The sequence below is a fragment of the Gracilinanus agilis genome, chromosome 6 (genome assembly GCF_016433145.1).
Source record: "Gracilinanus agilis isolate LMUSP501 chromosome 6, AgileGrace, whole genome shotgun sequence".
NCBI lineage: Eukaryota > Metazoa > Chordata > Mammalia > Didelphimorphia > Didelphidae > Gracilinanus > Gracilinanus agilis.
The window spans coordinates 39,274,001-39,296,533 of record NC_058135.1 but is presented as its reverse complement, the minus strand read 5'-3'; the positions used below and the strand labels follow the sequence as shown (position 1 = coordinate 39,296,533).

The window sequence follows — 22,533 nt, the reverse complement described above, 5'->3', positions numbered from 1 at the left end:
TTCCTTCCTTCCTTCCTTCCTTCCTTCCTTCCTTCCTTCCTTCCTTCCTTCCTCTCTTCTTTCCTCCCTTCCTTCCTTCCTGAATGGTTCAAAGTGTATATGTGCATTGAATACCAGTCTATAGTTTGTAGTATTCTAGTAATTAAATAGATTGGAGTTAGTTAAAATCAAAGCTAACAATCCACTTATATACTGATGGGGTCTGGGCTTACTAGGTTCAGAAATTTTGTTGTTCTTCTCACACCTGAGATATCTTTAGAGAATTACTTTAGTGTATCATCGGTATGGATAGTTTTTGTCACTTAGTCCTCCAAAGCCAAAGCTGCTACATGGTCATGTCCTACTGAATATATATATATATAAATGGGATGAGTTATTTCAGAAACAAATAGAAATTCTGAGGGATGAAAGTAGAGAGAAAGGAGGGGAGCTACAGAGCAGAGCCAAGAACCAGCAGCCCCAGGGCAACCAGCCAAAGGAGAAAGGGAAGGTAGAACTGGGCTGTGGCAAAGAAGGGAGAGATTGAGGAGGAACATCATCTCCACAGGCATCTCAGAGCAAAAGATTGTGGCTGATGCCACCAAGGCACTGACCTATTCCAGGACTGAGGGCAGGTTCAAGAAAAATCTGCTCCTTTCTCAGTTTTCCTTTCCAATGTCTGTTTATCCAGACACTATAATATAATCTACTGTTTTACTACCCAAACATTTCCAGTAACCTAAATTTTGCTTCAACCACAGAGAGGCTAGGGGTTAACTACAAATAGCTATAAATGTAAACTTTAGTTATAAAAAGCCCAGCCTCTTCCCTGTTAGGAATTTTCCTAACTGTGGACTGGGAGTAATTATGATTGAATTCATAAATTTTCATTTAAAATAAATTCCCTAAAGTCACAGAGGAGTTGAATATGTGGACTTTAGGGAACACTTTATTATTCCTAGATTTAATAAGGAGCTTATTTTGTAGTGTAGTAATGAACACATACATATTACATAATATCACACACACACATATATATATGTATATAAAATCTCGTATATCTAATATGGGTTCCTTCCTTCCTTCCTTCCTTCCTTCCTTCCTTCCTTCCTTCCTTCCTTCCTTCCTTCCTTCCTTCTTTCTTTTCTTCCCAGTTTCTGGGGTATCTAAAATCTTATGGTACAAATGAGAACTATAATTTTAGCCATAGTTATGTAGCTTGATGAACAGTGATAGTATTTGTCATATTAAGATGAAAACAGGAAGTTTAGAGTTTAATTTCAGTTGATTTTTTTAAAACTTTTACCTTCTGTCTTAGAATCTAAGCAGAAGAGTGGTAAGAGCTAGGCAATGGGGATTAAGTGACTTGTCTAGGGTCACACAGCTAGTCAGTTGATTTTTCAATCGCAATACCTCTCTGCTTTTTATTACAGTTGTGTGAGGATCCAGCAGTGAGTGATATGGCCAGGTTGAGTTTTCTAAGGATACTGAAGTGTGGAACTGACGGTCAGATGACTTTAAAATGACAAAACCCTTCATGATGTTGTCATTGAACCATTTTCTAAAGTTTTCTCAATAGTGTCCAGTAAGGTGAGGCTGACATTTACCATCTGCTGCAACCCATGGTTCTAACAGTTATGGAAGAATACTAGTAAAAACCCTGGCTAGTAGCTCTCACACTATTTAGGATTTCAACTCTATTCAGCTGGCAAACATTCTGTTTCTTATTTCAAAGAATTATTTTTAGAATGTTGCCTTATATCAGATTTTAGAGTGATTTATCACGATTGCAGTATTATTTTATCTAAGCTATAAAAAGAACAGATTTGGCCACCGGAAAGTGATTGTCTCCCCCCTGGGTAGTGATTCAGCATCAATTGTGCTGGCTGGTAACATTCAACACTTCTGCACTTCTAATTTGTCCATCACATATAGCCCAAGTGTGAGTCTCTCAGCCTGTCACAGACATGTGCTTTCAGTCATATAGCTTGCAACCACTTAAATTTTGCTCTAAAAGGAAATTCTGAAAATAAGCATTTAGATTGAGTTAGTATTTTGGTTTGAAGCTCTAAGCCTTTGCAGTTGAAATAATTCTTTTTTCATTTGGTTCAAAGTTCTTATGTCACACAATCAGGTCAAGAAGAGGTTTCAGAGAATCATGGAATCTGAGCTGGAAGAGACTTCACAGTCATTGTTGTCCAACCTCTGCCTTAAGAATAAACTATTTTACAACCTTTTTTGGAAAGCCTCTATTGAGTGAATTAGTTGCTTCCTTAGGTTACATTGAACCTAAATATACATCCTTTCACATGTCAGTCTTTCAGCTACTGGAAAATGCTTATCATTCCCCAAGTCTTTTCTTCCTCCAGTTCCCAGGTGACATCTAAAGTTCCTTTACCATTTGTTGTTCTCTTCTAGGCTATACATTAATCCAGGGTTATTTCTTACTTTTATATAGAAATTTCAGAGACAAAGATCAATAAAACCTAATTTTACAAGCAGTAAGGGGGAAATCCATATGCCAAATACTTAAGAGTTTCATAAACTCATATGTGATTTTACTTCAATAAAGAAATTAATCTGAAATAGATTTTTCTCTTACTATATATCACTAATTTTTCCTATTTATTATTATAAAATTGAGGGATTTTAATTTTTTTTCTTCCCTAGGTTAAAGTGAAAAATGAGAATGTGGCCTTTGCTATGAAGTGTATAAGGAAGAAGCACATTGTTGATACTAAGCAACAGGAACATATCTATTCAGAAAAGAAGATTCTGGAAGAAATGTGCTCTCCATTTATTGTTAAGTAAGTAAATATTAGGAATTTCAAAGCATTTTTCTTTAGACCTTTATTTTCAATGGCTAAAGCAGGAGGCAGGGGACAGGAAAAGATCAGTTTTAGGATTATCAATTTGATGACTGAGTGGGGTAAGATGGATTGCAGAATTGAGGGAAGCAAGATCAGTTAGACAACTATAACAGAAACCCAGAGAACCTCAACTATGTAAGTTACAGTATGAGTAGGAAGAAGAGGAGAGAGGTAGTTAAGATATGGATTTACCAACTAACTAGATTTTGGGGGAAATAAAAGGAGTTACACTCAAACAGTGGTTACAGGAAGGATTGGTAGTGCCATTAACAAAAACGGAAATTCAGAGGCATGGCTTTGGGGGATTTACAATGAGTTCTACTTTGATGTTTCACTTGAGATTATTACAGCATCTCTAGGTTTCTATCTGTCTGTCTATCTATCTATCTATCTGTCTGTCTGTCTATCTATCTCTATCTCTCTATCTCTCTATCTATCTATCTATCTTTCCATCTATCTATCTATCTATCTATCTATCTATCTATCTATCACTATAGTTATATATCTATATCTAGGTAGATATAGACATATAGATTTGAGAATCACCCACACAGAGATGACTGAATCATAAGAAATGGTGAGATCACTAAGGAGAGCAGTAGAAAGAGAGAAGAGAAGAGAGCCCCAGGACAAGGCACTGGGGGAACCCACCTTTAGTGAGCAGAAGGATGCTGCTCTAGAATGAAGAGAATGAAGAACAACTTGGTTAAGTAGGAGTAGAAAAAAAGAAAGAGCAGTATTATGAAAGTCAAGGGAAAAGGGGTGGAGGTGGGCAGTACCAGAAACTATAGAGAATTAAGAAGAGGCCATTGGATGTAATAGTTAAGAGATTGTTGATAACCTTGAAGAAAGTTGTTTGATTCACATGGTGGGGTTGGAAGCTAGATTACAAAGAAAGAACAGGTACTCTATTTGGAACTGTGTAAAGAAAACTACATCCATCCTCCCCTTTCATTTTAGCTATTCTTATTGGGTGGAAATGGGCTCACCTCTACCTTAAATTTAGAAATTAAATTCTCTCACCTATTACACTTACTTAGGACCAAACTATTTATTATTATGTGAAGTGATAATGTGAAGTGGGTGTTCTAATCTAATCTAACTTATCCTATAATAAATCCTTACCCCCTAAATAGTAACCACATTTTCTGAATAACAAACAAAATCTTTAGAAAATAGAGCCTTTCTCTATATTTCAGAGTAACAAATATAGCATTTTCATTGTGGGAACATTTGAGCTTTCTTAGAAAATCAACTTCATATATTCTATTTAGGGATATCTGGAATGCTTCCCGCCCAATTCAATTTAATAAATATTTATTAAGCACAAACTGTATGTCAGTCAGCATGCTTAGTATGAAAAGCATAATAGTTCCTAAACCTTAGGGAAGTTAAGGGCATAGAAGGATAATAATAGTATCTAGCATCTATGTAGCATTTTAGGTTTTTCAAAGTATGTTTGAAATATTACCTCATTTTATTCTAACAACCACCTTGTTTGACATCTCTGTGAAGGATAGCTAGGGGAAAGACCAGAAGAAGGGAGACCAGTTGTGAGACTGTAACAGAAAGAAGAAAAGGTCTAAATGAGTGTTTGAGTGAAGGAGGAGTGCAGATAAAAGAGACGTTATGGATGTAGGATCAATATAACTCAACAACTTACTAAAAATGGAAATAAGAGTCAGAAATTACTCTGAGGTTTCAGTTTGGGGAGGCTGATGATATCTTCAACAGAACTGAAAAGTGACAATTTGAAGAAGGAAGATGATGAGTTCATCTTTGGACTTTGCAATTTTGAGATATCTCTGGGACACATGGGTAGAAATATATACTGGAAAAGTACAGGTAGAGGATTGGTTGAGGTTTTAGAGGTCTTGAATCATCTGCAGAGACATGATATTGATATGGACCTAGATTCACTGGGAATATTCCATTTATCTTTATTGCTATATCAAGATGCTATCAGTGCTAGTACCTGGAAATGTAACTGATGATATAGTTTTAAGGTTAGATATTTCCAAACTTATGTTCATGATTATATTGGCTATTTTCGCAGGTTTTATCGTACTTTCAAGGACAGAAAATATGTGTATATGCTCTTGGAGGCCTGCTTAGGTGGAGAACTGTGGAGTATCCTAAGGGACAGGTAATAATAAAGTTTTAATTATCTAAATCTATAGCCATTTATACATATGTAGATGTAGATAGGTAGGTATCTGTTCGCCAGACAATTATGATATTAAGCACAATGGAAATGGAAAAAAATATAAAAGGGGAGGAAAGTATATAGAAAGAGATTAGGAAAAGCGAGAAGCAGTTTTTTAAAAAGTAAAAAGAAAGATCCCCAGCATGAATTATTTCAATTAGTTGTATTCAAAATCAGTCAGTATTTATTAAGCACCTACTATGCGATGGGCTCTGTAATAAGTGCTGTGTATACAAAAAGAGGTAATACTCCCTGCACTCATGAAGTTCATAGTCTAATAGAGGAGACAGCAAACAAATATGTACAAATAAGCTATAAACAGGATAGATAGAAAATTACAAATAGAGGAAAGGCACTGGAATTAAGAGGGACTGGGAAAAGCTTTTTATAAAAGATAAGATTTCAGTTAGGACTTAAGGAAGCTAAGGATTTTTTTCAGTAGTTTGTTTAGTATGAATTTTTAGCAGTAGGTTAGTTTAGTAGTTTTGAGCTTAAGAGTCCAGGTGTGGGGGGGGGGCAGCCAGAGAGAATGTCTGGAGTCCAGAGATGGAAGGTCTTGTTGGTGGAACATCCAGGAGGCCAGTGTTACTGGATCAGAGTATGGGGTGGGGGGAGTAAGGTGGAAGAAAATGGAAAGGGGGTTAGCTTGTAAAGGGCTTTAAAAGCCAAAAAGAGGATTTTGTATTTGATCCTAGAGACAGTAGAGAGCCACTGGAAGGTATTGGGTCAAGGTGGCCATGACGTACTCGGAACTGATCCCTTTAGTTCCTGAAGAGAGGATTCCAGTGGAGTGGGAAAAGAAAGGCAAGCAGACTCACCAGGCGTTGTGGCAGTCATCAAGGAAAGGAGTGATAAAAGCCTGCACCAGAGAGCTGGCCGTGATGGAGGAGAGAAAGGGGGACATGGTGAAAGATGAAATGGACAGGGATTTGGGGGGAGTGAGGGAGAGTAATAATTCCAGGATAGGCTAAGGGGGGGCAGGAGGGGTTTGGGGGAAAGGAAAAGAACATAAAACATGTAACTATGGGAAAATATTCAAAATTTGAAAAAATAAATTCATAAGGAGAAAATTATAAAATTAAAATAACAAATTTGGAAAGCTGAAGAAATGAGAGGAAAAGAAAGCCACAGTCTTCAAGAAAAAAAAGTTTGCATATATTGATTACCATGGTTTTTTCAAATCCTTTATTTTAACTTTAAAAGTTCTTGTATTAAAAAAGTAAATCAACAACTTTTAATAACAACAAATAAAAAGAATTCCAGGATGACTCCTAGTTGTGAGTCTGAGGGCCTGGGGAAAGATAATGAGTCTTTTTTGCCCATGCTGAGTTCAAGATGTCTATTGGAAAACCAATTCTAGATGTCTGAAAGGTAGTTGGACATGTGAGATTGGAGGCCATCAAAGAGATGGGACAGGTTAGGTGGATTTGAGAATCATCAGCATGGAAATGGTAATTAAATACATGGAAGCTGATGAGATCTGTAGGAGAATTGGTCATAGGGGGAAAACAAGTTTTAAAACAAGATATAAAGGCAGAGATGAGGAAGGAGAGCATTGCAGGTTAGGGAACAATCAGAGAAAATATATGAAGAGGAGAGATGGAGTCAACAGCCAGGAGGCCAGTGTCATGGCATCAAAGAGTATATGGTAGGGAATAAAGTATAAGAAGGCTGGAAAGGCAGGAAGCCTTTCCAATGTGAATGCCAAATAAAGGGAAGCAACTGGAACTTATTGAAGAGGTGGGTGACATGATCATACCTAACTTTAGGAAAATTCACTTTGGTTGCTGCAGGATGGATTGGAGGAGGAACAGTCTTGAGGTATCGAGGTTCTGCGTTAGAGTAGGGGCAATGTGGGAGGAGAGAAGGGCCCTATTCCCTATGTGGAGATGTTCTACATACATAAAATCAACAGGCCTTGGCAGTAGCATGGATGCTGGGGGTAAGAGATAGTGAAGAGTTCAAGATCCCTAGCTTGTGTGCCTAAGGGACTAGGAACTTGGTGTTGTCTTCTGCTGTAATAGGGAAGGTTAGAGGGGAACAAGGTTTAGGGGAAAAGATAATGAATTCCATTTTGGTCATGTTGAATTTAAGATGTCCACTAGATGTCCAATTCAAGATGTCTTAGTAACAACCACAGAGTAATCCAAAATAACCAATGCAAAGTTCCAAAGAACAAACTTTTTAAAGAAAAGACATGCTAAGACAATCCTACCCTCCTCCTTTGGAGAGGTGGAAGACCCCTGAGTATAATAAATTGTATATTCCCCTCTCTGATCCAGATCTGTTTTTCTAATTTTTTCTTTTTTTCTTTTTCTCTTAAAAATATTATTTGTTGTATAGAATGGGTTTCTGAGATGAGTGAGAGATATTGGGAATAATTCTGGTGATATATATAAAAAAACCAAAGGATAGCAATAATAATTTATTTTCAAAAAATGAAAGATACCAGAATCAGAGATAGGGAGTTATTACAGCAGCAGCCTAGGTCTATATATGCAAAGACACAGGCCGGAAGTGATATACTGGTATTAACGCACAGTACCTGGCATCTAGTAACTACTTAATAGCTGTTTCTTGACTGATTAACTTAGTATACAAAATCATCAGAAATTAGGAGGAAGAATTTAAATGTATCAATGCACTTAGTACCAAAAATGTTAAAGTTTTTATAGACTTAATGGAGTATCATTGCCACATTTTAGGAAGTCCATGTTTGAAATTAAAGCAGGGGCTGGCATGAGGTATGTTCAGATACAGAAATTTCAGAATTCATGAATGTGGCCCTCTCAGAACAACCAATATATATAGAACCTTAGGTAAGTGAAAATAAGATAGCTATCTGGAGAACTCCCAAACACCCGCACCAAGGTTCGTGGTAGATCTCAGTCTGAACATACACATAATCCATACATAGTTAATGGTGGGACAGCAATGGCTCAGAGAGCACAAATATTCTGCAAAAGTCTTACTTTAACATTCATAATTCTGTGGAGATAATCTTGCATCCCTGGAGGGCTGTGGCTCTAGAACAAAAGTTTCACTAGGTATGACCAAGCTGGAAAGACTTGTTTTGGAAAGAGTATGGTCCTGGCCACAAGTTGTGTCTGCTGCCTAAGGACCAATCTAGCAAAATATAGTCCTGGTAATATATGTTAACTGAGAACCAGATGGATTAAAGTGATCAGATTAAATGTTGATAGGAAAATCGAGAAGCAGGCCTAATATTACATTGGTGGAGCAGCTGTGAATTTTTTTTTTTAAGAAAACAAGATAAAAATATACATTAAGAGCTAAAAGCTGTTCGTGCTCACTGACCTAGAGATCCCATTAATAGGGTTAGGTCTTAAGGGCATAATTGAGAAGGTAAATTGAGAAGGTAAAAAGCTGTGTATATATGAAAATATTCATGGAAGCTTTGTTATGAAAAAGTTCACAAACATGAAAGTGAATCATTTGTGGGTGATGGAAACATCTTTATGTGTGACAGAGGATTAGTTTCTGGTTCCTTGCTACCACAACAAGTCCTACTATTGATATTCCAGGGTATTTGGCAATACTCTTTCTGCCTTTAACCTTCTTGGAGGATATACGTGATACTCATCCCTTTTTTTTAGCATAATTTCAAATTACTGTCCAAAATCAGTTTACACTTTTACCACTAGTGTTTTTACTGTCTTTTTTTATTTTTTTTTAAACCCTTAACTTCTGTGTATTGGCTCATAGGTGGAAGAGTGGTAAGGGTAGGCAATGGGGGTCAAGTGACTTGCCCAGGGTCACACAGCTGGGAAGTGTCTGAGGCCAGATTTGAACCTAGGACCTCCTGTCTCTAGGCCTGGCTCTCAATCCACTGAGCTACCCAGCTGCTCCCTTTTACTGTCTTTTTAAAAACCTTCCAACATTTAATATTACCTTCTTTTTTTGTCATCTCTGTCAACTTGCTGGTAATGAGGTAAAATCTCAGGGTTGTTTTTTGGTTCGTATCATTTTTTATGATTGTTAGTAGTTTGCAATTCTTCTTTTAAGAATTGTTTTTTCTCAAATTGGTTGATTGTTTATCTCTTGAAGAACACAGAAAGTATCAACTGTAAAAATAATTTTGATTTCAGGGGCAGCTTTGATGAGCCCACTTCTAAGTTCTGTGTTGCCTGTGTGACAGAAGCATTTGATTACTTGCATCGCTTGGGCATTATCTACAGGGATTTAAAGCCAGAGAATTTAATTCTAGACGCCGAAGGATATCTTAAACTGGTAAGATTATTACAGTGGCAAGTGATTTATTACAGAATTTTCTTAATGCAAAGATGATTTGTGATTGGTAATATCCTCTTCAATTTGTTACAGTTGATCTATTTATGATGCCCTTTTGGCCCTCCCCCCAACTATTCAATTAAACACCCAAAACATGATTAATATTGTTTTTACTTGGAAATTTTATGGTTGAATTCAGATTATGAGGGTAACTTTATAAAGAGTTTATGTAGGGGGCAGCTGGGTAGCTCAGTGGATTGAGAGCCAGGCCTAGGGACAGAAGATCCTGGGTTCAAATGTGACCTCAGATACTTCTCAGCTGTGTGACCCTGGGCAAGTCACTTGACCCCCATTGCCTACCCTTACCACTTTTCTGCCTTGGCCCCAATACACAGTATTGACTCTAAGACAGAAGGTAAGGGTTTAAAAAATTAAAAATTTTTTAAAAAGAGTTTATGTAAAATGTTTTAAAACATTTTGGAATTAAAATTAAATGTGTATAATATTTGATGAAAGCCTGTTACATAAACATCATTATAGTTAGCACAGTTGATGCCAGAAAAAATGATAAAGGAAGGAGTGTGTGAAAAAAGTGGAAAGAGTTTAGCCCCTGGGAGACCTGCTTTAAGTTCTGGCTAGACTATTAACTAGCTTAGCCCTCCTGGTATTCAAGTTTTACTTTTCACCTCTGGCATTCTATGATTTTATTCCTGTTTTCGTGAAGTTCATAATTTAATTGAGGAGACAAGGAAAAACATAAAAAGAAACATTTAAAAAAGTGTAAGAAATTTAAAGAAGAAAAGTGATTCTTTTAGGCAGTTAATTGAGCTTATAACATTATCCTAATGCCAAGAGAATGTAAAGGAAGGGAATAGTAAGTATAGGATGGGAGAAATTGGGAAAGAAGTTTTGGAAAAACCACCTTTGAGCAAGGTATTCAAGGAAATAATGGGCATAGATTGCTGGAGATGGAGAAGCCCAAGGCAACTCTAAGAAGCAAGAGTATCTTGAATAAAGGTATGGAGCTGGGAGTATTATTAGTTATTTGACATGGTCTGTTTGAATGGGATTGAATAGCTGGCATTGGAGTCCATGTCTTCATTTTAACTTTGGGATTAGAATAGCTAGCACTTCTATAGCACTTAAATTTTTTTTTAGTAATTTACAAATAAATTCTTATCATATTTTATCCTTACTACCTTCTTGGGAGGTATTTGCTATTATTATTTTCATTTTATTGAAGACTGAGAGACATCAAGTGACTAGCCCCAGGTCACACAGATCATACATATGTCTAGAGGTTAGGGGCAGGTAGGTAGCACAATAAATAAAGAGCCAAGCCTAGAGTCAGGAGCACCTGGGTTCATATCTGGCCTCAGATGCTTCCTAACTGAGTGACCCTGGGCAAGCCACCTAACCTCACTTGCTCTTCAGGAGTCAGGAGGACCTGGGTTCACATTTAGTCTCAGACACTTCAAGTCACTTAACATCATCTGCTTATCTGCCTGATACAATTTTTTTTCTCTTAAAAATTTTTTTATGGTCACGAAAAACACACTTCCATATTGGTCATTGTTGTAAGAGCATAACCAAAACCCCATAATAAAACCAAAGATACACTGATGGACAGCATTCCCTGTCATAAGTCTTTCGGGATTGTCCCAGATCAGTGCATTGCTGAGAGTAGCTGAATTTTCACAGATAATCATCATCCAATATGATGTTACTGTGTAAAGAGTTCTTCTAGTTCTGCTTATTTCACTCCACATCAGTTCATGTAGATCTTTCCAGCTTTTTCTGAAATCCTCTTGCTTATCATTTCTTATAGCACAATAGTATTCCATCACCAACATGTACTACAATTTGTTCAGCCATTCCCCAATTGATGGATATCCCCTCAATTTCCAATTCTTTGCCACCACCAAAAGAGCAGCTATAAATATTTTTGTACAAGTAGGCCCTCTCCCCTTTTTTATTATATCTTTGGGATACAGACCCAGTAGTGGTGTTACCAGATCAAAGGATCTGCACAGTTTTATAGCCCTTTCGGCATAGCTCCAAATTGCCCTCCAACATGGTTGGATCAGTTTGCAACTCCACTAATAATGCATTAGGATCCCAAATTGATACAATTCTAAGGCAGAAGGCAAGAGTTTTAAAAAGAACAAATACTAGGGTTCATTGGGGTCCTGTGTTCCCAAATTGAAGAAGGTTTTGTACCCTATCAGAGGAGCTAAAGTGCTGGTCATTGCTGAATGAAAATGGATGAGGAGAAACTGGGGGCCTCTTGTTGGATCAGTAGTAGTCGCCATACACTCATTAAATCAGGCTTTTTCAGTGGCATTCATTCCTTGAAAGAGATTTTTCATAGTAGAACTCTTAATTATGGAGATAGAGTGACTATTAATCATAGTAGTTGAAGAGAATTTTTTCTCATTTACATGTTGCAGAAAATAGTCATTTTCATGTCCTTTTAACGTCCACATTTAGCTTCCACACCCAAGCCCTATTCTAACCAAGTACACAGGAGTTAGGAAGAGAGAGAAACAAGGTGAGTCCCAGCTGGTTTCATTCACAACTTCTTAAAAGATAGAGCCACAGAGATTCATTTGTTCAGTTCTGGTTATTGTGATCAGAAGTAGCGTAAAGGCCGGAGGTTGGTGCTCATGGAGTGCTTAGCACCGTCTGGAGGGTGCAGGGTCCAAATGGAGGTAGGATTCCCCCCTGGGAACCCCAAAACACTCACACTGCAACAAGGACATTGCAAGTGGATAATGAGGAATAAAAATAAAAAATAGCAAGTCTGCTTCTTTTTCAGACCGTGACAGACAGGAATCCTTGAGACAAGCTGGTCTATCAGAGAGCTGAACCCAGAACTGAACGGGGAAATAGCAGACTAGACCACCGCCAGGAAAGGGCTTTTAATCCTAGCTGTTGCATAGAGACAGTGGCTAAGGTTGGCAAAGCACTTTGCCTGCATGGTCTCATGTGACTCTTAGAGTAACCTAGGAAGGTATGACTGTTGTTACCCCCATTTTGTCCATAATGAAATGGAAGCAAACAGAGGTTAAATGATTCAGCTGGGGTCATGCAGTAAGAGCCTGAGCCAGTTCTGGGCCCGAGTCTTCCTAACACTAAGTTCAGGACTCTGTCTACTCTACAAAATCATTTCTTACTTTTTAATGACTCTGGAATTCTCCGTCAAACAATAACTCATTTAAGAAATACCAATATTTTTGGAGCAGCTCAGTGGCTCAATGGATAGGGAGCCAGGTCTACAGATAGGAGATCCTGGGTTCAAATCTGTCCTCAGACATTTCCTATATGTGTGACCGTGGGCAAGTCACTTAATCCCCATAGCTAAGCCTTTACCATTTTTCTTCTTTGGAACCAATATACACTATTGATTCTGAGGCAGAAGGTAAAGGTTGAAAACATTCCAATATTCTACTAGAGGCTATCTGACATCGAGTTAAGTGATACCACAGTCTCTGAAAAAAATTTAAAAGTGTGGGTCACTCAAAGGGCAAAGGTTGAAATGATTAGACTGCAACTTATTATCAAAAAGAATTATTCAGGATCAAAGATTGGAAGTGCAGGGCCCAATGAGGAAGCCATACTCCTGCCGGACTGAGTGGGAGTGCCTTCGGGGGGGATAGCGTGCCCTTGCCCTGGAAAGAAAGGCCAGCACTGGGCTGCTGTGCTAAACAGGAGCCCGTATTTTGTCTCAGAGGCACTAGGGAGGCCTCGGTGGTTCTGGAGAAGGAGAGTAACATGGTGAGGCCCATAGCTTAGGACTATCAAGCTGACAGCTGTGTGGAGAGGAGAGTGGAAAAGAGAGGCTGGATACAGGAGAGCAAGCGGAGAGGATGTCACAGTAGCCCTGGGAGCCACGGAAGGGCCCACGGCACAGCAGCTGGGATGGGGACAAGGAGGAAGAAGGGACCCTGGATATAGCAGGGTGCCAGCCAAGATCTGAGGGGAGCTCCTACATTATAATATCGGGTCAGCTGAGAAGGATGGAGAGCTCGGGGGACAGGAGGGAGTTCTGTTCTGGTCACACAGATTGGGAGCTGCCCCCCAGGGACGGGGTACGGAGCTCAGCAGAGATGAGGGACGCCATAGCAGACCCAGAGACGTGCCCACAGTGCGGCTCTGCAAGGGGGGAGGGGGAGAAATGGGGACCCTGCAAAGGAGAGTGACCAGCGAGGTAAGAAGCAAAGGTTAACCAAATAAATTATTTCATAAGAGAATTAAACAGCTAGAATATTGCATTTTTTAATCCCTTACTTTCCGTCTTGCAATCCATACTGCATATTGGCTCCAAGATGGAAGAGTGGAAGAGCTAGGCAATGGGGGTTAAGTGACTTTCCCAGGGTCACACAGCCAGGAAGTGTCTCAATTCGGATTTGAACCCAGGACCTCCCATCTCTAGGCCTGGCTCTCAATCCACTGAGCCTCCCAGTTTCCCCATTTAGATTTCTTTTCCATAGGTATTGGAGAAACCAAGTGACTACAATAGTAGACAGAAATGCATATCTATATTTGGAAGGTTCTTCCAGAAACCAAAATTTGCTGGTTAAAAGAATATTAAGAGAGGCAGCGAGGTGGCAAGGTGGACAGAGTCAGCTCTGGACGTCCTGGGTTCAGATCTGGTCTCAGATGCTTCTAGCTGTGTGACCCTGGGCAAGTCACTCAACCCCAATTGCCTAGTCCTTACCGCTCTCCTGCCTTGGTACCTACAGTGCTGATTCCAAGATGGGAGATAAGGGTTGTTTTTTTTTAAAGGACAATATTAAGAGCTTACAACTTTCAGTTAGTAAAAAGAAACCTCACAATAGGACAAGAATATGCATTTAAATGACTCATACTATGTGCCACGCACTGGGCTAAGTGCGTTTTACAAATATTATCTTATTTGATCCTCACAACCACCCTGGGAGGGAGGTGCTACTATGATCTCCATCTTGTATTTAGGGAAACAGAGTCAAATAGAGGCGAAGTGACTTGTCCAGGGTCACACAGCTACTAAGTGTCTGAGATTAGATTTGAACTCAGGTCTTCCCGACTCCATCCCACCATGCTTCAGAGCTGCCTCTGAAGCTACCCTTGAACTTCGTGAACCGATATCTACTATACGTGTCAAATAACTAATAATAATATTGTTTATTTTTGTATTTCACTGCTCTTTCTCAGTGGTTAACCTAGAAGTCTTTCAGTGTTCTTGGAATGAATCTCACCTGTACATTCCCTCTCTTTAGGGTGTAAGCGAATCACCATTAACCTACAGAAAAGCTGTTTTCTGCTACAAAACATTTCATTTGATTTTCCATCTTTATCATGTTGTTGTCCAGTCATTTCTTTCATGTCTAATTCTTTATGTCCCAATTTGGGGTCTTCTCATAAAAGATGCCAGCTGGAGTGGTTTGCCATTTCCCTTTCCGGCTCCTTTTACAAATGAAAAAAACTGGGACAAGTTGGGTTTAGTGACTTGGCTAAGGTCATGCATCTAGTAAATGTCTGAGGCTGGATTTGAACTCAGGAAGATGAGTGTTCCTGACTCCAAGAGCCAGCGTCACCTAGCTCTCCTTATCTTTTTCAGAGTCATATCTTGGTCTTTTCTCTCATTTACTATACATTCTCTTACCCCTTTTCCACACATGAACTTTTAGATATAAGAATTAAGAAAGGAGGATTAACCACATCTTGACCTGGTTAAAATAAATTGGGTAAAAGATGCTATACGAATAGTTTTAAAAATTCTTTGTTTCCCACTTTGAACTGGACTGATTATGCCTTCCCCCCCCCCCCATTTTATGAAGTCTAGAGGTCCATGGTATGACTCAAGGCATCTATTTGTGACCCAGTCCTAGAAAATTCAGACATGCCTCTCCCTCCTGCAGACCTTAGCACCAGAGAGCTTTGCCCTTTCCAGATGGTGAGGCCTTCATTGTTGCTTTGAAATGATTCTTGAAATCTAAGTGTTTTACCTTAATTATTTTTTTTTGTGAGTTGACAGTTACCACTTTTGTCAAGTTTTTACCATCTTATTCCTGGAGATTCCCATCTTGGTAGAAATTGAGTGTAGAGATGAGCAAATGCAAAGCCAACTCCTCCAGAAAGATATTGCAAGTATGTACAATTTTGTTCCATAGGATGAGAGGTGTTTTTTTTCTGCTAAAGAATTCGCTCACCACCTTTGGAATGAAAAGTAGTAAACTAAATGTTGCCAAGTGAACTTTGGAGGTTTCCTAGCAATAAACATTCCCGTTCATAGTGGCCAGATTATATTGCTCCCTGTCCTCCAAGACAAAGACTACTCGGAATCAGTTGTTTCCACTAAAACGTACTTCTCTGGCATCTTTGGTAAACACATTAATGGCCTTCCTTTCTTCCATAAATGGAGAGAACTTAAATGCAATGAGCAAATGAGTAAAAAAGCAATTTCAAGCATAAGATTACATTTTCATTTATCTAGACATAAAAATAAAACTAAACATTGCTTCCTTGTCCATTAAACTCCAGGCATACAAAGTTCCATGCACCAATTCCCTTGTTCTGTATATAGAACTCAGCTCATTTCAAAATTATCTCTTAATATCCTTGACAGTCTCATAAATGTACAATATAGTCTTAGTGAGTAATCCCATGTGGGCGAAAGAATCTCACTTCAAATTATGTTGTGTTAATTTGCTCTATATGGTGAGAGAAATTTCCCCTGACTTTTAGGCAACTCTTGTATCAGAGGTGTTTATGATATGAGGGGCTTCTTTCTGGGGATTTATTAGAATTCTTTGGCTCAGCCTGACACCTTTGGGTGAAATTTATCTTCTTGAGCAACCTGAGCCTGTACATTTAAAATACTCTTACACGGTCTCCACAGAACTCCACCTGCATAAAAGATGGAGAAAGTGGATTAGATTTTAGTACGGGTGGGGTCAGAATATTATATCACCAAATCCAAAAGTAATTATTAATGGCTTAATCATGCCGTCTTGGAAGGAGCCTCTAGTGGAATGCTGCAGTGATCCTTGCTTGGCCCTGTGCTCTTTGTATTTTATCAGGGATTTAGGTAATGCACACATGATTATCAAATATGCTGATGACACAAGACTGGAAAGGATAGCTAATAATAATGATAGAATCATAACTCAAAAAGATGTTCATAGGGTGGCATATTAATCTGAATATTAATAAACTGAGATATAATAGGGAAAATGTAAAAACTTTTACTTGGGTTCAAAAAATCAATTTCACAAGTATACCATGGGCGATCCAATTGTTCTTTTCAAATAAAGATCTTGGAATGAATTGCAAGCTCACTATGACTCAACAGCATGATGCGGAATCCAAGAAAACTCATGCTATCTTAGGTTTAGGGGAAAATTGGTAGTACAGAAAGGCCTGAGTTCAGATTTAGCCTCAGACATTTCTTGCTGTGCGACTCTGGGCAAGTAATTTCATTTCTGTTTGCTTCAATTTCCTCATCTATAAAGTGGGGTTAATAATAGAATCTTCTTTCCAGGACTGTTGTGAGGATCAAATGATAAGTGCTTTATATAAGCTAGCTGTCCTTTTAAAAAGGCATCTAGGAGGAAGCTGGTGATGGCTCTGCTATTTTCTTGACTTGATAGTATGGTTTTCAGTAATGGGTGCCACGTAGGAAAGTGTCTACTGGAGGGCAGTATGGATGGTGAAGAGCCCTGAGTTCTTGACATTTAAGAATCAGATAAAAGAAATGATGGGCTGCTAAAGCTTTCTATATGTTGGGCACCGTGCTAAGCACTTACAGATAGTACGTCTTTTAATCCTCACAGCAACCCTGAGAAACTGGTGCTATGATTATCTTCATTTTACAGATGAAGAAACTGAGGCAGGCAGTGTTTAAGTGACATGCTCAGAGTCACACCTCTAGAAAGTGTCTGAGTCTAAATTTGAACTTAGTCTTCCTGCTTCCAGGGCCAGAGTACCCTGTTGATCGCACCACTTGGCTGCCTTTCTCTGTAGTAGAATGAGGAATGATACCTTCTTTTCCCCTCCCATTTCCTTTCCTTTCTCTTTTATTCTCTTTCTTTTCCTTCTTAAAAAAAAAAAGATGTGTTTGGCTACTCAATTGGAGGCTAGCTGCTAAATTTAAAATCTGCATTCTTTTAGTTATTTTTGGTTAAGACCAGTGGTTCCCAAACTTTTTTGGCCTACCACCCTCTTTCCAGAAAAAATATTACTTAGCCCCCTGGAAATAAATTTTCTAAAATTTTAATAGCAATTAATAGGAAAGATAAATGCACCTGTGGCCATCACTGCCCCCTGGATCACTGCAGCACCTACCAGGAGGTGCTGGTGCCCACTTTGGGAATCACTGGTTAAGACCATTGCAATATTAGCAAGAAATCAAGTGCCTTTAAATAGATGTTTTGGGAAGCCCAGATGTAACTTACCCAGGTACCTGTGGAGGCGAGGACAGAGAAGGAAGGGAAACTTTGACTTCTTCCAGGCCTTGTGCAGGGAGTGACGGGGAGCCCTAGACCAGGGGTGTCAGACCGAAATAGAACTGTGCCCAGCGATCCTGGCATAGCCACTTGGACTTAGATATCACATAGTAACATTTCCTGTGTTTTAGCTTATACTAAATGGACTTTCCTCACTAGGAGCTCCTCTTTCCAAGGAAATCAGCCATCAGAACATTCTGATTATTCAGTAGTTTAGTGACGCTCTCACCTCCTTCATGGTTCCAGAAAGCCAGCTCTAGAAGCAGGACCAAGGCAGGATTTCTGCGGGACTGGCTTAGTTCTCCCTGTGTGAGAACAGGGGGACACAGGCGTATGGCTCTGGGGAGGCAGGGGGTGCTATATTCATAATCTGGGAAGTGATGGATGCCACCTTGAATGACAGGGAAGGCAGTTGGAAGACACGGAATGTTCCCAGTTGCCGTGAGCCAGGGGCAAACGTCAGTTGGCCTCACGATATAAATACCCCTGACAGCCACTTTGAGGAAGTCTCTCTGGGCTCTGGAGGTCTCTGGACTGAGAAATCTCTGAGTGGGTAGTGAAGGGAGGCAGGGAGGTCTATGAAGAAGAGAGTAGGAAGAATCTGAACATTTCCTGAAAGACTGTGAGAACTAGTGCATGACCAACACTGGTAGTGAGAGAGCTGAGAGAATAAGATCACCAACACAGCTGCATCAATAGCTTCCCTATTCTCTGGCTTGGCTGTGGCCAGGCTGGGCCAGAGGGGTAGTAGAGAATAAAGCTCCAGCTTTTACTAGATCAATAGCCTCTAGTCCTGATTGTCAACTAGTTATAGATAATAGGTTGATAGAGTTTCCAATCTCCAATCCTTGTTCTGTTTATCCTTTCCCTGATTTAAGATAAAGAGAGTTCAATAAGTACCTTCCTGAGTGGTCCTTATATCACGACCCTTGGGTAGGCAGTCAAACGCAGTCAGATACGAAATGTAATCCAAGGCAAATCAAAGGTCCTATATTAATCTATCCAACCCCAGCTTGGACCTGGAAAGGTTATCCGTCTATCTAACCTCTTGAGGGTCCTCCCTGGGCAACTGTTAGAGAGAAAGGGAAATTATAACAACTGTTAAGAGTGATAGGAGATGGTATTCCTCCATCATCTGCAGCTGAGGAGAATACAGATAGACACACTCAACATCATTATATCTCTATATCTCCCTAGGACCCCTTTTTGTTTATAAACAGGTGTTGAGGGAGATCGGGGTTGGGAGGGAGGAAAGAGGCCGTGGTGAGTGTGGGAGTATTAAAGCAAGAGAAAGAGGGTTCCGCTAGGGGGAAGGGACGGATCCAGACTTTTGCTTCTTCAGGTCCCCCGGAAGGCTAATAGCTCCACCTTGTCAGGCTTGAGGAAGAGAGAAAAGCCCAAGCTATAGAGATGCTGAAAAAAATGACCTGCCATTCTTTGCCAGGTTGATTTTGGATTTGCTAAGAAGATTGGATCTGGACAGAAAACATGGACATTCTGCGGGACCCCAGAGTATGTAGCTCCCGAAGTCATTCTCAACAAAGGGCATGACTTCAGTGTGGATTTTTGGTCACTAGGAATTCTAGTCTATGAACTGCTGACTGGCAAGTAAGTGCCATTTTATTCAGTCCATTTACAACTAAGCTCTCTCTCATAGCCTTGCAGCCAATGGAGGAGTGTCACTATTTGGAATTCTGTGTCTCAGCCACCAGGGGGTGCCGCCGTCCAGGCACTCTGCTGCCAAGGCTCTGCCTAGAGGATGCTGGGTGCGTTTCCCGTCCTGGGCTCAGCAGGCCTTCCTGAGCAGCTCACTCCACTTCCAGGCCAACTCTCCGTCCCTCCCTGGTGGGCACTTTTTCTTTTCTAACAAGTGTCCCCGAGGAAAGGGAGAGGAAAATGGTTTGCTCACGTGCTTCAAGGGCCTTTCAAAATTGGCTTTGTAAAAGCCAAGATGGTCCTGGTCCCAAGTTACTTGTCTGGAGTGGACCTTGTGAGACCACTGTCCCCCAATCTCCTCTCAATTGTTTTAATGTATGTATTAGGCAGAAATATCTCCTCCCTAGATGAGGAATCCCACTGTTTCACACACACACACTCATGGTTAGAGATCTATCTATAAATATTGATATTTCTATCAATATATTGACATGATATCTATGGATATATCTAGGATATAGCTAGGAATGTTAATATGGTTATCAGTACTCCATGTTAATCTTATTATCTTATAATCTTAAGTCTTATGGATCTATTGTGACAGATAGCTAGATAGATGACAGACAGACCCTCGCTATCCTTTGGATCTATGATGATTAATAGCTTTATGACACCTTTGCCCTAAAAAAAAATCATCATAAACATTTAGAACAAAGGTCAACACTTTTCAAGATAAAGAGGGAAGCAGGAAGTTTAAAGTGAGCTTATTTTCTTGTGTATCCATCTCTTCCACTGGAGAGAGGGACAAAAGATAGGGAGGAAAATGTCCCAGGCCCTTGGCACCCTTTCTGCTCCTATCAAGTGTGACTGGGAGCCAGGATATCATCTGGGCTTTGACCCCGGCTTCAGGTTCATCCCTTTTGTTAATATTAGTAAAATCACAGCTGTCTGCTCTCTTGTTTGAGATTGTTTCTGCTTCGTCCTCCTTTTTGCTTATTTTAATCAAATGATATTTTTATGTGAAAAATATATTTTCTGAAACAAAAAAAAATTTAAAAGAGTGGCATTGTATTTTTTGCAAACTCTTTGATATCTGAATTAATAGAAGATGACTGGATTCTTTATTTTGTTTCTGCTTTCAATCTGTAGCGATTTGTTATTTTGGTTGAAGTCTTTGCAGAAAATCTGACCTTACCTTGATCATCAGAAAAGAAAGGAATAGGGAGTTTTAGGGGAGAGGGAAAGAACATGAAACATGTAACTACGGGAAATTATTCAAAATTTAAAATTAAAAAAATATATAAAAAAGAAAAGAGAGGAATACTTTAATAAGCAATTGATATCTTAGTTTTTTAATGAAAATTATTTTGACTATGTGAAAAAGGTCTTAGGGGACCTCCAGGGGTCTACAATCCATACTACTGCTCTTAGATAGATTTAAATACCATGGGAGGCTTTCAACTAGCTTCATGGAGCTTAACCTCTAACAGCAGAAAGTAGAATGGACTCCATAGAAAGCTAGTCCAAGAAATCAAGTGTCAAGGTATGGAAATATGCAGCCCCTGGGAGCCCAGTGGAGCAACCCAAGGAGGGAGACTCATATAGACTGGCTGCATGAGGGGAGAGAGAGGAATTTAAGGCCCAACAAGGTCAGGGATTGCAAGATGAGTTCCCTACACCTGTGCTTTGTGAGCTGATCTGTACTCTAAGGTCAGTTGGTCTGGAGGCCATTGTGCGCATTTGGGAAAGACTCTGTCCCCCCAGGCTTCCAGGGGAGGCTTGGTTGCTGCCATCAGCTGTGTCTGCTGTCATGAGAAGCCCATGAGTGAGGCCCCAGGTGCTTGGTCTGAATTCAGCTGATGTCAGGAAAATTCACTGAGAGATCTAGTTCTCAAGGGATGCACTACTTAGGAAGGGTTCAAGTTTGTCCGAGGATGTCTTCAAGCACACGCTGCGTGGCCATTTGTCCCTGCTTGGCCGTTTGTCCCGTGTATTGTGTTGAGAGGGAGCGTGGTTGGGTGAGTTGCTGAGGCCCTTTCCAGCTCTATAGTCTACAAATTCTTTAAATAATGGTCAAATGACATAAAAGATATGAAAGTGCTTTGAAAAATGAAGTATTATACAAATGCTAGATACTTTTATTTTATCTCCTGGCTGTGTCATTCCCAAGGGTCAAATTCCAGATGGATTTGGCTTTAGAGGGTTTAAGTTTAAGTTTTAGAGGAGGGGAAAAAAAAAAGAACTGAATTGTCTTCCCAGATAAGGGAACAGGAATGAAATCAGGGCTCCAATGACATCTTACTGTATTGAATTCTGAGGTAATTCCAAGCCATTGAGAGTTTGTCACCAAAAATAGTTCAAAGAAATGATCACAAAGATCAGGCTTATAAGCCATAGATTCATTCAGTGTACTAAAACCTCTGCCTCCTTTCATTCCTCTGAAGACCGTCTCCACCCCGCTGCCATTTTTAATCGTCTGACCTATCTACAGTGGAACTTGCTACCTTTCCTTCTAAACCCCACCCCTCTTCCCGAAGCGCTCAAGTCTAACAAGGGGGCCGTCATCCTTGGAGACAGCCCGCTTCGGAGCCTGGGAGCCATCCGTGCCCTCTTCTGCTCCTGCCTCCCTTCCCTGCCTCCCTCCTCATTCCCTGCCTCCAGGGTCCTCCCTGGCGCGGGACAACGTGCTGATGATAGAAGTATTTGGGCCAAAGTGCTAGCAGGCACGTTCCTTGGGACTGCTGAGACCCTGAGAGGACGGCCTTCAGGGTCTGAGATGAACGTAGAGATACGCCTGTCTGTCTATCCGCTCCCTCCCCTCCCCCCCAGTGTCTCCAGGCAGACCCGTGCGGGATGACCAAGCCCCTCCCCCGCTGTGCCTGAGCGCCTATTCTTGGGTCTCTCTCGGGAGCAGCTCTCTGCTCACCCGCTATGCTACCCCCCCCAGGAGCCAGGCTTCCACCTAGGCTGTGCTCCTGGCCAGATTCAACATAAATTTCTCTTTTTAGCTCTAAGTTAAGTTTCGGTGTCTTGAATCCTTGCAAAAGGGGGCTCCTCTGAAGCCCCCCACAACACGGTGACC

General features: G+C 40.2%; 1 protein-coding gene across 1 annotated transcript in view; it reads left to right on the top strand.

The window, feature by feature from the left end:
* The window catches only part of PRKG2 (protein kinase cGMP-dependent 2), a 103,342-nt gene that overhangs the window by 73,858 nt on the left and 6,951 nt on the right, over nt 1-22,533 (top strand). The window contains exons 10-14 of the mRNA XM_044681611.1: nt 1,789-1,921; nt 2,650-2,786; nt 4,906-4,995; nt 9,165-9,306; nt 19,240-19,403. Coding sequence (XP_044537546.1) covers nt 1,789-1,921; nt 2,650-2,786; nt 4,906-4,995; nt 9,165-9,306; nt 19,240-19,403 — 666 coding nt within the window. The remainder of the gene's footprint in view (nt 1-1,788; nt 1,922-2,649; nt 2,787-4,905; nt 4,996-9,164; nt 9,307-19,239; nt 19,404-22,533) is intronic.